General features: G+C 40.1%; 1 protein-coding gene across 1 annotated transcript; it reads right to left on the bottom strand.

Annotated features, from left to right (window-relative positions):
• Positions 1 to 2,403: 2,403 nt before the first annotated feature.
• LOC120744938 (transcription factor Sox-9-like) lies at positions 2,404 to 6,337 on the bottom strand. Its single transcript, XM_040049522.1, has 3 exons — positions 5,547 to 6,337; positions 4,949 to 5,196; positions 2,404 to 4,628 (listed from the first exon to the last, which is right to left on the bottom strand). Exons 1-3 carry the CDS (start codon positions 5,972 to 5,974, stop codon positions 3,859 to 3,861), a joined length of 1,446 nt encoding a protein of 481 aa, XP_039905456.1. The 5' UTR covers positions 5,975 to 6,337; the 3' UTR covers positions 2,404 to 3,858.
• Between the last annotated feature and the right edge of the window lie 10,926 nt (positions 6,338 to 17,263).

Below are 17,263 nucleotides of genomic sequence, written 5' to 3'. Positions count from 1 at the left end.
AAAACCTCAGTACTGATGTCATTTCCTGGCGTGGTGCTACCATTTGACAACACTACATGACACATCATTCTGATGAAATACGATGAAAGTCGCTATCATCATGTTCTCTATTATCCACGTTATCTGTTTTTTCTTTTTTCTACTGAAGTCAGAGAAATTCAAACATGTCCTATCCAGACTCTCTGTAAATAATAAAAGATAAACATTCAAACACCTTTCCTCGGTAACAGAGTGACTTAGACTCACTTGATTCACCCTGAATCAATCAAGTGAGTTTAACTCGCATAGAAGGAACAACAGAAACTATACTCAGAGAAAGGATCAATTAAAAGAAATGATCAAAAATATACTTTTTAGAAATATTAAAGCAAAAAAGGCAGGCTAATATTTTACCAGAAGTGTTAATATGATCACCTCATGTGTTCTGAATTGATCTGGATTGATTTCGGGGGGAGCTGGACTTGCAAGTGTAAACACTTAACATTTTCCCATGCACTAACACTGCCAACAACCTGAGAGTGAAACAATTTAGCAAAAATGTTTTGGTCATTTCCTATAACTAGCGAACCTGTGTTTACTAAAGTTGACTTTTTTTCTTTGTTTACTGAACAGAAATGTTGGCCCCAGTTTAACTTTCAGGCAGCAGTTTTCATGAGGAGCCAATCATGTCCTTAGCACTGAGTCACGCCTGCTGGAGCAAGCTCAGGCAGCATCAAGACATTTTAGGTCAGGTAACATTTTATTTTCATTAAGAACTCGTGCTTAACAACTCTTGATGGATTTTTTTCCCTGAGATTTTCTGACAATCAGTGCTTTTAATGATAAAAGGGGCGCTTTTCTTTAATGTTCTTCTGTCCTTTTCTCATGAACGCCCACATCACCGTTCTGCCCTGCTCTGAATCAGCGGTAACTGCCTTCCTTTTGCCCTGCTAAGCCCTGAGGCCCTGCTGCCCTGTTGCCTAGCTCCACGTTTGAGCCACTGGAGGTTCAGTGATGGATGTGCCTCAGGGGCTCTCTGTGGGAGGTAGGTTCAGGGCCTCACATGCCCCGCATGCTCCTCACCGTTAGAGGGGAAGTTTACTACCTTTGTATTTAACCAGAGACACCAAAGTCAAGCCTTAGGACAGTGTTGTGTCCTCAACACAATAAACCTTAAGTGACCGCATATCAGTTTCTGAACGCTTTACCAGAAGCCACAGAAAATCCCAGACCAGATGAACGAAGTAAAGCTGGCGTTATGATGTCACAAAGCATTACTTTTATATTTTTTTATTACTCTGATCATAAAACTAAATGTTAAACAGCCACTAGACATTTTTCTCTCAGAATAGCAAACAGTTTAGATTATCTAATAAATAAATTAGTCTGATGGACATATTTTTAGAGAAGCAATTTCTCTTTCCCCCTCTTTACATAAGAGTGCAAAATATGGTTAAAAAAGAAAAGAAAAGGAAGAAAAAAACTTTGGGAGAAAGTCACTCAGACCGATTCCAGTCTGCATTACAATGAGGTGTTGAAATGGTTGATGGGTCTAGTTAATATATCTGGCTCTCTATCCATAATACAGGTTTTGTGTACCTTAGTATGATGTCTAATAAGTAGCTACAGAACAAGGTAAAAAAATGTCCAGTCATCACAATGAAATGAAGTGCAGCAGTGGATGGCAGGAAAAAGAAAAAAAAAAGATTTTAGTCCAGTTGACGTGAGGAAAGAGACGTCATCTGTGAATGTGCCTCAAATTTCAACACAAACCTATAGTACCTGATTGTGTTTACACTGTCACTGATTTATTAAGGTCAGCCGTGCTCCAATGTTACGAGGCCAGTAATGACTAAAAAATATTCAGTGTTTAGTTTGTTTCTTTAAGCCGTTGAGTATACAGGCGAGGGGGGCTGGGGGTGGACATACATCTTGGCAGTAGTCCATGGTAATAATGGACCTGTGACCTCACGGTCTGAGAAGGGAGAAGTGTCGATGTGCAGTGTTACCAAACTACTGCTGTTGGTGGATGACAAGCTGGTTCCAAGGAATGCAGAAATTAAATTATCTGTGCAATCTATTATCCCCCCCCCCTTTTCTGTTCCAAGGTAATTCAGACTCATCCAGTGGCATTGCCAATCTGCTGATCTCATGTCAGCACCTTTTTGTAACTGGTTTGATGGGGATGTCTCTCCTCACATCAACTGAACTAAATCCTTTTTTTAAAAATACCACCTATTGTTGTTCTCCATCTCCAGTGATGACTAGATGCCTTTTTCCATAACTACTTATTGCACACCGTATTAAGGTACCCGTACTGCCAGAGTGCCCCCGAAACTCTCAGATGTGTTGGTGAGAAATAGTGACAGACGGAAACCACGAGCAGCGCTGCACAAAAACACAGGACGAGACAAGACGGCCACATATTTCTCTGTTTTGCTTTTATTGCAAACAAATATAATACAAAAGATAAGCTTTTAAGAAAATGCCATGTTTACCTAGGGAAACTGCATTAAGAAGATGACAAAATGGGAACTAATGAGACAGAATATAAAATGGGGAACACAATGTTTTTGATAAACAAACAAACAAAAAACATGTTGATTCCAGCAAATTCTTTACAAAACGGCTGCTTTTATATTCATTTAGACATTTGTTAGAAATAGAGTGACAAAAGGAAAGACTTCCAGTTTTTCTTTTTACTTACTCGTGTAATTATAAGTATTCTGTACATAACTAGATCAGGAATAAAAGAAACTTTTATAAGGAAAACATTTACAAATGATAAATAAACAAATTTGTACCACATATGACAGCAACCTATTTCTCCTCAGCTAGCTGCTGCAGAATTAAAACGACAATTGCAAATAGTTATTTTCAAATAAAATTAATGCTAAAGAATAAATTAAGACAAGGGTTAGGAAAAGAAAGTTGAGGCAGAAGGCTTGATAGAAACACACCGGACTCAGACTTGATGGTTGCTGAGAATAATGGGGTCAAAGGTCACTTCTTGTATCTCATCAAGCAGGAAGTCAGAACTATGCTGTAGTTTTCACACTGCAATTCAAAGTGGACGAAGCCTCACTGCCGTAGCTCTTGAGGCACCAATGGTTTCAAGGCAAAAAAAAAACAAAACAAAACCAAAACAAAGCAAGCATTGCTGTTACAGCTAGCAACACAGTAAGGCCCTTAGGAGAGTTACATGGCACCTGCTATAGCGTTTCCAACACAATAAACTTGAGCTAAAGCAAACAAGAAGTAGAATATTTGACTAATTCACTGATGACACGGTCATATCATGGCCAAAAATTCTAATCTATTTCAAACGTGCGTCGCTCAATCCTTGCATCTCATTGGAATTACATTAAAATATGTACAGTACAAAAGTTCAAAGCAGAATATAGGCTATTATGAGACGGCAGTGTCAGTAAACGGTTTCTTACTTCCTGTACAAAAATACATTAGTCAGAAGTAAGGCCACTGAAGGGTGTTTTTACCCGGCATTCCTGCTCTGTTACGTTTGTTAAACCTTCAAATCGTGACGACGAGGGTGCTGATGACACTGAATATGATAGTAATGACAAGAGCAGAACACATACACAGTACATACTAATATATTTATAGCCAGTATGTCCTCACAGAGGATTTAACTTTTTTTAAAACATTATATCTAAAAAAATATAATCACAATTCAAACCAATACAAAAGGCACTGTTGTGAGCCAATCCAAAGATGTGTTTTTTCAGAACCTTAAAAAAAAAGTTCTTGTCATGTTTTTCTGTTGGCAATGAAAGGTGTGTGACGTAACGGTGCAAAGGCCACCGAGCAGAAAGAAGTCTGGGATATATGTGTTATATAGTCAGTGCTCAGACTGCCTCCTCAGGGCCTGGAAAGTTGTGTGTAAATGGGCTGCTCCCAGTGCTGCGGACTGTGGGTCTGCGGCACAGAGGGCACCCCGGTGGTGTCAGCAATTGGGGTGTACATCGGCCTCTGGCTGGGGCTCATGTAGCTAAAGGTGGAGTACAAGCTTGAGCCTTGGCCAGCTGCGTGACTGTAGTAGGAGTTGGCACCACTTTGGTGGTCTGAATAGTCATATTGTGATCTGGTGATGGAGGGGTAAGAATTGGTGCTGTAGTGCTGGAGGTTGAAGGACCCATAGGTGACATGCTGTGGGGAGCCCTGCTGCTCACTGTAGTGGCTGGGGCTCAGCTGCTCCGTCTTAATCTGGGTGGTTCTCTGTTGACCCTGCTGGCTTTGCTCTCCTCCTCCACCCAGAGTGGTCAGAGAGAGCTGCTGTTGCTGCTGCTGCTGCTGCTTGGACATCCAGGCGTGGGCTCCAACACTGGCTGGCTGGCCGACAGAGGAGCTGTTGATAGGGTAGCCGCTGCTGTAGCCAGCCTGCGCTGCACCATTCACCCCAGCATGGCTGTGTGGTGGCAGGTACTGATCAAACTCATCAACATCGAAGCTTCCTATATTGGAGATGACATCAGTGCTCAGCTCACCGATGTCCACAGCTCCAAAATCAATGTTGAGCTGGCGGCTAGTGCCCTCCTGCATGGGCCGCCCCTCACGTTTCAGATCAGCTTTGCTGGAGGGAAGGTCTGTCTTCGGGGTGGTTGGGGGTGTTGGTGGACCCTGTGACTGACCTAGTGAGACAAAGGCAAAGTTAGACATTTGTTTAGCATAACATTTTTATTAAAAAAGTTTGAATTTAAGAACATGTTTCCCACATGAGATATAAAAGCTTAACTGTACATGCCTCCAGGAGAGGTTTATTGTAACTACAGGCAGGTGTATTTGCATGATGGCTTGTAAAACCTAATAATCATTAACTACTAATCATTAACAGTTCCCCAGTTAAGGCCCTGAGGGCTTCTAAAAATATATTTTTAATCCAAACCGGAACTTTTGAAAAAACATAAACATTACAGAAAATATATTTGCTTTTTATTTCTTGTTCCCTCACCTGAGTGCTCTCCCGGAGAGTGCACCTCGCCCATACTTGAAGCCGGAGAGTCGGCCTGCTGCAACGCCTTGAAAATGGCATTTGGAGAGATATGAGTTTGGTCGTTGTCCTCCGGTTCGCTTTGCCCGTTCTTGACAGACTTTCTCCGCCTTGGCTGATATTTGTAGTCGGGGTGATCCTTCTTATGTTGCACTCGCAAACGCTCAGCCTCCTCCACAAACGGGCGCTTCTCTACCTCATTGAGCAATCTGAAAATAGCACACGGAATTGTACAAACTTGTTAAACTGCGCTTGGTAAACAGTTGCAGAAGCTAAGCACACTGATTCAATCTGTGCAGTTGGTAATTAGCATTGATCATTACAAAAAAAGAAGAAAAAAAAGTTAGCATCGTAATTCTTTAGAAGTCATTGTATGCATAACAATGAACTTAAAATACTCATAAAATCAAAAGCATAGGTGAGTAAAAGCATTCAAACCAAAATACTGCAAAGCTAAACTTGAAAGAGCAGGAATCTATACGTTAATAAATAATGTGCCGCGCACAGCGGCGCGTAAAAGTGCATTGTAAAAGTGAACGATAAACTAAAGCGAGCCTACCTCCAAAGTTTGCCCAGGGTTTTGCTGAGTTCTGCGTTGTGCAGGTGTGGGTATTGATCGGCCAACTTTCTCCGTGCAGCTTGAGCCCACACCATGAACGCGTTCATGGGTCTTTTGACGTGGGGTTTGCTTTTACTCGAGCCGTTGACGCGCACCGGCATAGGCACGAGCGTCCAGTCGTAACCCTTCAACACCTGAGACACCGCGTCTCTGATACACACGGGAAACTTTTCCTCTTCGGTTTCCTTCTTATAGTCTTGACCCATGAGGAGGTGGTTGTCGGACGGACGAGTGTTTTCAGTGTCCGAACCCGACCCGGACGGACAAGGCGAGCCCGCGGAATCCTCAGACATGCTTGGGCTGGGAGCGTCAGAGTGACACTTCTCCTGTTCTTCTGTCATCTTCAGGTAAGGGTCGAGGAGATTCATGCGAAAAAATTAAAGAACAGCTTCTCGCAGTTAAAAAAAAATAATTAAAAAAATAGGAGGAAAAATCCTTCTTTCTATATCCAGGTGATATGCCCCAAAGCTGCAGTGTCAGCTTGCCGGGGGCAAACTTTAAAATGAAAAAATAAAAATAAACAAAAAAATAAGAAAAAATAAGTAAATATGGAAATATTTCTGTTCCGCTGAATGCTCACAATTTCGCAGAGAAGAAAACCATCTGTAAGTGGTCGCTTTCGAATACTTAGCTTCGAAACTGTGACTTTGAAGACAAACGTGAGAGAACTGCTGTTGCAGGATTGCTGAAGAGTCTATAGACACGGGAGGCGATGCCTGGATTTATGTTTTAACGGCAAGGAAATGATTGGGGGAAACTTTTTAGTAGGCGGGGACGTAATTTGACTCTGCTCCAGAGAAGTCTTGCAGTCAACAACTGAAAACTCAGCTCAAGTTAGGAAAACGTGTTTTTCCCCTCTTATTGTCTTTCATTTCATTTCAACTTTGTAACTTTGTAACTTTTAAAAGAGCATGCTTATGATATAAACTGATTTAGTTACTCGTACATTAAAATCAGATATGATGAACTTCCTTTTTATGGTAACAGGCACAAAACCCGCCCCATCTTTAATATAGGTATGATTGTCATTAAAACTCTTGTATTTTTCTTTTTTTAAAACTTGATTATAAAATCAAGTTTGTTTTTGTTTCCTTACTGAAGTCATACTTACTAATCTTCAACTTTTCTTTAACTTCTTCTTCTTAGATTTATTTTAATACATATGTTGGTGGAATGTAGATTTGGGATGTTGCAGTTTTAATCCTTTGCTTTACCAACCAAGTTTATCCTTGTGTTTCTGCTATTTTTCTATGATAAATATTCAGCGGTGTGAGTAATTTACAGGAAATAAGTAAAACATTTTATTTATTTATATTTTATAAATACAGGGTCAGTTACGTTAAATCAGAGCTGAGGAACCGATGAAGAGTAGAGCTGATGTTTATGGGTCTTTGAATACAGGGAGGCTGTTATTGTCAAAAACTAGTGCTGCACAGAGACAGCTCTGCCAGTGAGTCCCTGCAGAGCTGCTCCGGAGCGGCAGCCTTCAGTCATCTCAGCTCCCTGCACAGTGCACATTGACCAACAGGGGGAGACAGCAGTCCAGAAACTTGAGAGGAAGCCGTGGATTTGTGGCGGTGCTGCAATGATTAAAACAAATCAGGAGGGTATTTAATTTTTCTTTTCTTTTAATAATTTAAATGTAATCGCCAGTTAAAAATTGTAGCTTCCTATCTTTGGACAATTAGTGGTCCAAACAGGTTGACCGCTCACCCTCATGTTTTCCCCTAAACAAACTCAACAAGTGACATCACTGGTGGTTATTTCTAACGTCATTTAGACAGACTTTCAGTATTATTTGAGTGAGGTAGGTTAGCTTTGGATTTAGAATTGGACGGGTGATTTGTCTTAAGAACTTACACACAGGTTATATTTAAAAAAAGGTTTTGTCACTCTCTACATATTTAGACTCTAACTTCTACTAATAGTAGATGTACTGTCTTTAAAAAAATAATCAGAATGCATAAAACATTCATTGATTTTGTTTATACATTTCACAGATTCAAAGTGAGGGCAACTTATTTTTTATAAAAAGAGTGCATGAAAAACATGTCACAATGGCAAAATCTACTTTTCTGGATTTCCTCCAACACTTGTTTTCCTGTGGACAAAGGACACTTTGTTCAGAGTTCAGTCCCTCTAATCCATGTATTCAATTTTAGAAATGAAATCCAACTGTAAGTTATGAGATCACATGGAGCCACAGAAAGGGACTGAAAGCTTCCCATTTTTATCAAAACTTTATGATTTGGATTTCTATTAGTGAACATTTACAAATGCCACTGTGAGAAGTCTCAAAATCTTTGCTGTTAATACATGTTGATATAGCTTTAATGTTGCTTAAATAGAGAATATTTGTCATGGTATGGTGTAGTCAAAATATGTGTTTTAAACATGTACATAAACTATTTTACACATGTTGATTAATCTCTAAATATTTTAAAGAACTCCTTTTCCCCCATTTAAGTGTTCTCTTTTAAAGGTAAAGGTCTATTGTTTCCTGTCTTGTTCCCATGATTTTCATTACATTTATTTTAATTCCCTTCTCATTGTGCTCCTTGCCTTTTTGGTCGACCAGATGTTGTGGCAGACGGCCCTTACAGCTTCCCTTCATATAACTAGATGACATAGATTCAAATGTAAAAAAGGCTGTTGGAGAGAAATACAAGCAGTAGAGGAACATAGTAGAGGTTTGTTGTTTTTCCTTTAATACATAATCTCATTAGAAACTGAATATTTGATCTAATTTACAGAATTTTCAGCTTTTAAACAGACATGGGAAGTGCAAAGAGAGCTGCTGCCTTTTCAGTTTGCGAGGCAGCTCGTCTCGACACACTGAGGAGTAAACCCTGTGATGGCTAACACAGAGGCATCAGAGGAGTGGGACATGTTCGCACCCTCACAGTGCTGACTGCTAAGAGTTTGAGGTGCCCTACACAGTGGCGTACGCTCGATCAAGGGGACACACATCCTCAGGGGCCGGGCTCAGCGCTTTCGCAGAACACCCACCTGCAGGCTGAGCAGGTCTTGGGAAACTTCTCAGCTTGACTTCGAGCCATGGCGTCAAAATGTTGAGGCAAACACTGGGGGTAAACTGCCAAATCATGTCTTCCACCTCTCCTAGCACTCTCAGATTCCACTGCAACCGTCTGAACAGACCGCCCCTCATTTTTTTTCCTTCTTTTTTTCCCCCCTTTCATTTGTGTGTGGATGTGTTAGTTTAGTGGGTGTGCAAATCTTTGTGGTGTTCCCATTGAAGTGTGTGAAAGAAATAGAAATTATAGTTTTTATGAGGAGAATTGGTATTGGCATTGATCTTTTGTTTTCCATATTCTTGTTCTTTAAAAAAAAAGATTTTATCCAAATATCTAAAATAAAATAAATAAATAAAAACAAAAAATCCCCCCAGAAGTGGCTTCAAGTACTCACAACTGACATCACATCTGTTTGAGACGTACCACAACTAGCACATAATTCACTAGAAATGCAAAAGACCACAAGAGGGAAAACTAACAAAATCCTTTTTGGCAAAACAAATCAAGTGTCCTTCCGGGTACTTCCTCAGTTTCTCTGTAACTGATTCTTAAACAAGTTATGTCTGAAACAGACCACACTGGTTGCGGTACCCACTGTCAATGGCATTCTCATACAGATGGGCTTCCTCAGTGTTTGCCATTCCAGGTCAGAGTGCTTCGGCACTGCTTTGGCATTTTGCGGTGAGTAAAATTTAAGAGGGACTTTTTAAGAATTTGCCAGCCTTTTACTCCCTGCTCTGACTCTCTTGCACCTCCCTGATATCCCATTCAGAACCACAACAGCTCCACTTCATCAGAAAGACAGAGGAGACAAAAACAGAGCCTAACGGCTTTCCGCCCAAAACACTGCAGATACATTTAGAGGTCAATATTTCAGGAAAATTCTGATTTATAATTAACATAATTTTTGAAAAGCTGATTTAAAATGATACTAAAGTGCACCATGCAGTCACCTCACTCATGAGGTCAAATCAGATTATAGCTTATCTATGTCACTAAGGAAATACCTTCCAACTGAGAAGCAGATGTATTCTGGCCTTCACCCCTGTACAGGTTCAGCTGTGTGTACTAGTCACTGCTGTGCACTTTCTTGCATATTTTCTTCTTGCTTTGACCTCCCCTGGAGATAGTGCAGCAGTAATCTCAGTCTTATCTGCTCTTGGCTTCTAGGAAACTGAAACATTGAAGGTACCTATTGATAGTGTATCTGTAAGGAAGGAAACACACTCTGATTTGGGAAGACAGTGGAACCAATGGTACTTGGTAAACATAAGCTGTTTGGATAGGTGAAACTGCCAAGCATCAGTTTTTAAACAATATTTTAAATTATTTTTTTCCTGGAAGCACACCTGAAAAGAAAATCCAATATTGAACTCAGCTGAGTGACTTTCAGGTACCTTTCATGCCTGCAGGTGAAGTGGCCTCAGACTCAGTTTGAATGACAATGAAATGCTAATGAAAGCTGAGTGTGATATCTGTAGGTCACTGGCCTCCATTTCCAATGACAGGCCTTGACCTATAATTATGTCTGAATGACAATAGCTCATTCGGAAGGTGTTGACAAAATGTTATGACATTACCCGAGTCTTTGCAGAGGTCGCTAAGGTGATTGCACTCTCAACAGGGGACCTCTGGAACGAGAGCAGGTGACAGTCACAAAGCATTACTTGAACAACATTAATGAGCTGCTGCTTTTCTTTTGACGTCTAGAGTTTTATTTTTTAAAGAAACACAGTAGATAAGTTTTGAAAGGCTACATAAAGAAAGTAGAAAGTTGAAAATCATACTCAATAAGCTGTACTCTTGTTCAGTGTAATATACAGTCAAACAACCATAAAAAACCTCATCGCCAAGATAAAAATGTCACAGTGACAATTTGCATAACAAACACTAATAAATTGCAGTTTTTCTTTTTTGTTGCCAGTGAAATACTTTGCCCCCCAAGCGCCGGGCCTTCTTGTTTAGGTTATTTTGAGCAGAATGCAGGCAGAGTTGTGAAACTCGTCTCTGTCATGGATTTTTGCACGTTTGTGTCTAGAGTGTAGCGCTGACTCAGACTGGCTGACAGTGCTAGCAGCTTCCTGGCACCACTACACATAAAAGCTCCCATCCACGACTCCGGGTGATGTCAGACCAGCGCCTACCCACAGAGACGCTTTTCACGTTGAACCTGTATGCGCCTGGGTCTGGTCTACGAAATGGAATATCATACTCCCTCCCTCCACCTGTTTCAGCGATCAGGTGAAATGGAGACTTTTGTTGTCGCCCGTACTGTCGCAACCTAAAAATAAACTTTAATGTGTTTCCCCTACTTCCCCTTCTTGTCTACGTCACCTGCGCCTGTTTAGATCCCCATTTGTTTATTTCTCAGTACAGCGTTTGTTTATGTGCTGGCTGATATTTGCTTATTCTCAGTGACATTAGAGTGTTTACACTGTTATACACGTGGGTTTAAATACTAAGTAGAAATTACCCACACTGCACCTATTTACTCCTCTGTCAGCTTTCTCCCCCCTTTTCTCTTGTTTCATTATCCTCCCAACTTAACCTGGCTCTTTCAGCACGGCTCATTTTCTGGGAGCACCGATGAAAAGGGGCCATTCTTTCCACACGGTCATGGAGATACTAGAAATACCAAGTTAATGAAGGAGTGATGATATCTAATCACCTTCCAGAGCATAGCACCTGCATCAGAGCCAGTGCCCCAACCTTTGCAGAAATCTCGCAAACGGATGCTCTACAGATGCACTTCCTCTTAGCTGCTCACCATGTGCCTTTGATACCGCTTGTTGCAGGAGAAGCAGGAATATCTTGTGTGGTCAGAAAAAAACTAGTCTTCTTAGGTGTTCAGGGATTTCAGCATTAGACCGTGGCAATAAGATTATTACATTCAGAAAGGGCAGAGGTGAAATGAACAATGACATACTTCAAGGGCTTTAAAACAGTGTCTTATTACAGTGGGGTGGGGTGGGTGTGTGTGTGTGGGGGGGGGGGAAGCCAAGTCTATTCTTGTTAAAACTTATTTCAGAGAAAAGGAAAAAGAGAAGGTGAACAAATTGCTTTTAGTGACTGTAACCTGTGGAGACGGGGTTAAATTTGAATTTTGACAACTGACAGCGAGATTCTGGCTCCAGACAGTTTGGATTTTATTTCCACAAAATATGATGCTTTTACTGTTATCATTTATGTGCAGTGGAAAAGAAAGACCTTTTAAAACATAGTTAAAACTTGTTTTACATAGTGGGTTAAGTGTAATAATACAACGTTTTAAAACTCAGTAAATTACAAATTACCTAATTGGGTTTAAAAAAAGGAGCAATCAATATCACCTTTACTATTTTCTTTACTGTTCCTACACCATGCAGTCCAATAATTTCATACACAGAAAGCATGAAAACTGTTCTTAAATATGAGAGGCTTTCTCCTCACATTAGTCTTTTGAGTTTTCATCTTTTTATTTTGCTAAACTTTTTGGAGTTGTCTAATGATCACTTTGCAGCATGACACGCAGCGTATGTAGCCTGTGAGAGACATAAGGTGATACGTGCCAAACATAACACAGCTCTCACGCCTGTGTGTATGTATGTCTCCCTTCTCTCATTCCTCTATTTCTTCCTTCCAGCTCCCTTTGGGTGCTTCTGTGTTCTGGCTGGGTCAGACACAGCAGGGAAGCTCCATCTAATTGGAGCAGCCCAGCGGTGCTGGCCCTGAACCTCCGGGAGCCAGGCTCATGCATTCTAATGTTACTCTGAAAGGAAATTGTTCTCCACTATTTCCTGATATCCAATATTTGAGCAGTTTGGTTACCTTTCTTAGTAGGAGTAAGAAAACTCTAACTGATTTACTGGATTTGCTGCACAGTTGAGTACCATCTTGTTTGCTGTAGCTTGCTGTGTCCGGGCATCAGTTTCTGGGCTATCTGATTATTGGCCCTATATTTTAAAGAGGAGTTTACACTATTAGAAAGAACTACTGGAACTACTGGAGCACAAAGCAAAGCACTGCTCCTGCTCACGAATAATTAACTATAGCAGAATTGGATCATTTAGCTTTAACCTTTAAATGAGTGTCTGAACGTGTCAGTTTGGGAAACTGCAAGCATGCATGTAAAAGTGAAAACAAGGAGGCAATAGTCAAATGCATAAATATGTTCTCTATATTAGCTGAAGTAAAAAATAAAGCAACAGGTAAATATAATCCACTGTGGTAAAGCTTCAAAGAAACTCTTGCAAACAAGAGATGGTGAAGTGAGGCGGGTGCAGCAGAGGAGCAGATCAGATGACTTTAATGATGGGACATGCAGGCAAGAAAACATCATTAAATTTAGCCACAAACAAGCTTTTTTTTTTTTATTACTGAATGACTGAATGAATGAAACCCAAAACAAGAGAAGCAAGCAGATGGTGACTCTTGCTTTGATTTTAGAAGAAGTTGAGAGATAACTCCATCTGGACAGAGAAGAGGAACATTTGAATCATGAAAAAGAGTATTAGGAAGCTATGACCCTCTTATTTCACTGCCACGGACACACTGTAATTAACCATCTAGAGTTACACAGCACCTACACCTCAGCGCACTCCTGTGACCTGAAACTGTGGCTCCAGCGCACTTTGGTTTGGTTGAAGTTGCTCACTGAAGCTTAACTCTTTTTTTTTTTAACAATAGTATCTATGTAGAAGAACATGCAGGTGGCAGACCCTGAGAAGGAGCTGATGAAAACCAGTGGATGTATACAGTGTTGATGAGCATGTGGGGAGTGGAAGGTCTGGATGGTAAACCCAATCCACGTCTCTTGGGATGGTGCTTAAAGTAGTGCACGGAGCAGGGAGAAAATGGAATACCTCCGCATGTTTCCCACCAGCCCAAAGATCACAAGTGCAAGGGAGGGAGAGCTTGCAACAGAGACTGCGTGCAGTCCCACAGGGGGTAAAATGGGCAGTAGTGCTGGCTAACAGCAAGTAAAAAACAACAACATAAGGAAAAAAGGAGAATATGAGGTGAATGGGAAAGAACGCAATGTTACTTGGCAGTTTTAGTTTAGTTTATATAAGAATTTTGTTTATGAATTTTGCCATCTGGCTTTGACTTAAAGATATAAGAGAGAAAACAGAAAGCATATACATATACAACTATTTGTTTATTTTAAGAAACAGCTGTGAAATCCTTCATTCATATTGCATGGCACACATTTGGCCACTTTCATATTAGTATGAACCAAAAGCCAAATGTGAAAATGGAGATGTAAATCCTCTTTTTAGGCGTGACTAGGAAGAGTTTTGTCCATGGCGGTGACAGGACATACTGTACTCGGGCGCCTCCTCAGCAGGCGCCAGCTGATTTTTATCTGTGTTGAAAACTGTCTCCGCTTCCCCAACTTCTCCGCTCTCTGGGGTTCTGCATACATTTCTCACTGGCATGATTGAAATCAGGTATTTCTTTATCAGACCGGTCCAAAATCTACCATCTTTTGGCTTGATCATGAAGCAGTTATTACTTCTACTTACTCTACTACTTAACCCATCATTAAGCAAATCTAGCAGAGTAAAATGGATTTTCCAGTCTGTTGATACTATTCTGTTTTGTTTTTGTTTGCATAGCTTGTTTTGCTTTCATCCTCGCATTAAGGCAATCCATTTTTGAACTGTGCCGTGCATCAGCGTTTATGTAAGATACATAGGTCTTTGGTGACTGAATGTTGCTGATATATTTGTTATGGATACTGTTTTGCTTATGAATATTTAGCAGCTGAAGGTTAAAGTAATCCCTTTGTTGCATCTGGGTGAGTGCTGAGTGAAACCTGGATTCCTGTGTATGGAATTAAAGAAAATCCTCTGGGTTTCTTCTTTTTCTTCTTTTGTTTTTGGAGGACTTCTGGTCTTAATTAGCCAGTGAGGTGCTCTTTGCCTGAAGGTTGGCAGGGTGGCTGTCTCAAATACGGTGGATCTCAGTGCTCTGCATTACCATTACAGTTTCAGTGAAACTATAATGGTGGAGCCAATTGCATAAATAATGTTCTCATCCATCTGTAGTGGAGACTAGAGAGGATTAGCATCCCTCTAATGTAAATTGCTTAATGGGTAGACACAATGCTAACAGAGTTTTGCCTCCATCTGTATTATTTGGATCAGTTTTTTACTATGAACAGCAGAATTATTAATTTATCTTTTTCAGTAAAACATTCTGTGACATCAATGTTATCATCATTATCATCACCACTATCTATAAAATCCACAGTTTGATTACTGAGGCAGCCTGAAAAGTCACATTACTTGGGGAAAAAAGCATCAGCATTGCTGGATTCATCACTTCACTTCGATGCTCAGTGGTATTAAGTTTTTTTTTCTACTCAGGCAGTTTACTATGCAATTGATGAAGCGTCACTCCCAAATCAAAACCATAAAGGAATGTCCTTGCCTGCAATTCCCTAAACCGTCTCTTCCCTGTTCTTCCTCTACTCCTCTCCCAAAAAAACAAAAAATAAAAAATCTCCCTGCTTTACCCTTCAATGAAAATCCAGATTACTAAACCTCACAGCCATTCACTCAGACAGACTAATGGAGGCCAGATACGCCTTACAGTCTGTCATAAGATTTCTGCAACACTCAGAGCCTGATCACCGTTTAACAGTTGTCTCACCAATTATTGCTTATGCTCTGCAAAATGTTACCTATTGCATATGAAAAGGTAGAATACGGTGAAACCAACAACAGATGTGTGATCACCGCCTGCCTGAAAGAAAAAGGCCAACAAAGTTACCACAGGACACATGAGCAGGACCGCTGCCAAAAAAGCATGCATTTAGGTTTGAAAGAAATGCATCAATAAGCTGATTAGCCACTCGGTGGCATTAGGAGTTCCAGCTTTAGCGATTAACCTGCATTTTCAGATGTAGCTCTGTTGCCGTATTAATATTGCACATGACAATTATGATATGCATACAAAAATTTTACAGCAAGAAACCAATGTTGATAGTTAGGGTCCAACAACAGTTTATCACTTTTTTTTTCTGTGCAGTTTGCAACATTAGTTTTTGTGGTTATAACATCATTGGACAGGAAACACGAGTTGTCTGATGATAAAGTTTTTAATTATGAAACCATTAGCAGATTAGATAACACCAGTATTTGAAGTCAAAACATCAGCATTGCTTTAATGTTTCTATTGCAATTCGTACTCTTGTAGGGAATTGATGAGTGAATTATAGAAACCAAGTAACAACTGCAACTTTTTTTCAGAGGGAGGTTTGTGATCAAAAACCGCTTGTTTTTGCTGATGTTGTTGAGTTGTGAGAGTTTACCCTTGAATTTGGTATAAAGTGGGAGGATAGCCAACGTCCTCTCTGCCTTACTTCCTGAAGGGCACGAGGTGTTCCACCCCGAATCTTTAAATCCTAGGGGCTGGCTATAGCACCTCCATTTTCATTACTGTAGCACAATTTGTGATTTGCCTCAAGCAAATAATGTTATGGTTTTTAATTGTATGGCATATTTACAATCATTAGTAATAATTTATTTTACAGAAGACAAGAAAAGGAAATGCTTGTAGCCTTGTATTTAAGTACATGTCAAAATTGTCACGTTAGCTACTATTAATATTTAAAGGCAAATGTTCCTGAGATCATTTCATTTGGAGAAGATTTTTATGATATTTCCATAGCCATTCCAAAGCTGTTCTATCTGTTACATCTTCTTCCACTTTTAACCTTTCCTCAGCTACTAATCGTAACTATATTTTGTCATTACCACAAACGTTAGCCATGCTTGAATCCTTGAAAACACAGACACACCAAAAAAGAAAACACCACTCTGTAAGGGGTACATCGATTTGGTCGTAAAAGCCACTTGTAAAATAAATGTATCCCTTAAAAGTAGTGAAATGAATATTTATTAGATCTTTGTGTATTCGATGACTTTATTTTAAAGGGGGTTTTTTTACGCTTCCTCGGGGTGACTATAACCTTTACCTTTATTTTAGGGTAGTTTTTATTTGTATTTGTGGAGGCTTTCTCGAAAATCATCTAACAGTCATATACTTTAAAAACCATTTGCCATATTGTTTTCAACTCCTTTTTCGAATGTATTTTGCAGAATCAGCACGGAAAGAGAGACAGAAAGACATTTCTGCTGTGCAGCCTTTACACTTTCTCAGCTAATTTTCAGCCTTGCAGGCATTCTCCTGCGCTGAGGTTTGAGCTGTAACGCATGTGCTTGGCAGTCATCTCATTTCTCTGTTTGAGTCCAGATGTTGCTTTGGCTGATGCACAGCACACTTGTCAAATGAAACCTAGTGATGTTTAAGTGGCAATTAGTCTCTTTGTGCTCAAGTGTATCTACACACTTGAATGTGCACAGACACACATACTCAAGCAGAAATCTGCCAACAAATCTGCATTTGCCAGGAGGTAATCATTTCCATGTTGCGCTATAAGAACTCAGCAGCTTTTTCTTTGCAAGTGTCTGCAAACATATGCAAATTGAAGCAATATTGCAAAGGTTGCAATTTAAAAGACCTGTAGTAGGACTGTTTGGTATAAAACCCTATCTTGGAATCTTGGAAGGAAACACAGCAGACTTTGCACCTGGTATGTGGTTAAATTACTTGTGCTATAAGTCCAATTTTTAT

Source organism: Simochromis diagramma, unplaced genomic scaffold, assembly GCF_900408965.1.
Source record: "Simochromis diagramma unplaced genomic scaffold, fSimDia1.1 OVJJ01000321.1, whole genome shotgun sequence".
Taxonomy (NCBI): domain Eukaryota; kingdom Metazoa; phylum Chordata; class Actinopteri; order Cichliformes; family Cichlidae; genus Simochromis; species Simochromis diagramma.
This window is presented reverse-complemented; position numbering and strand designations above follow the sequence as displayed.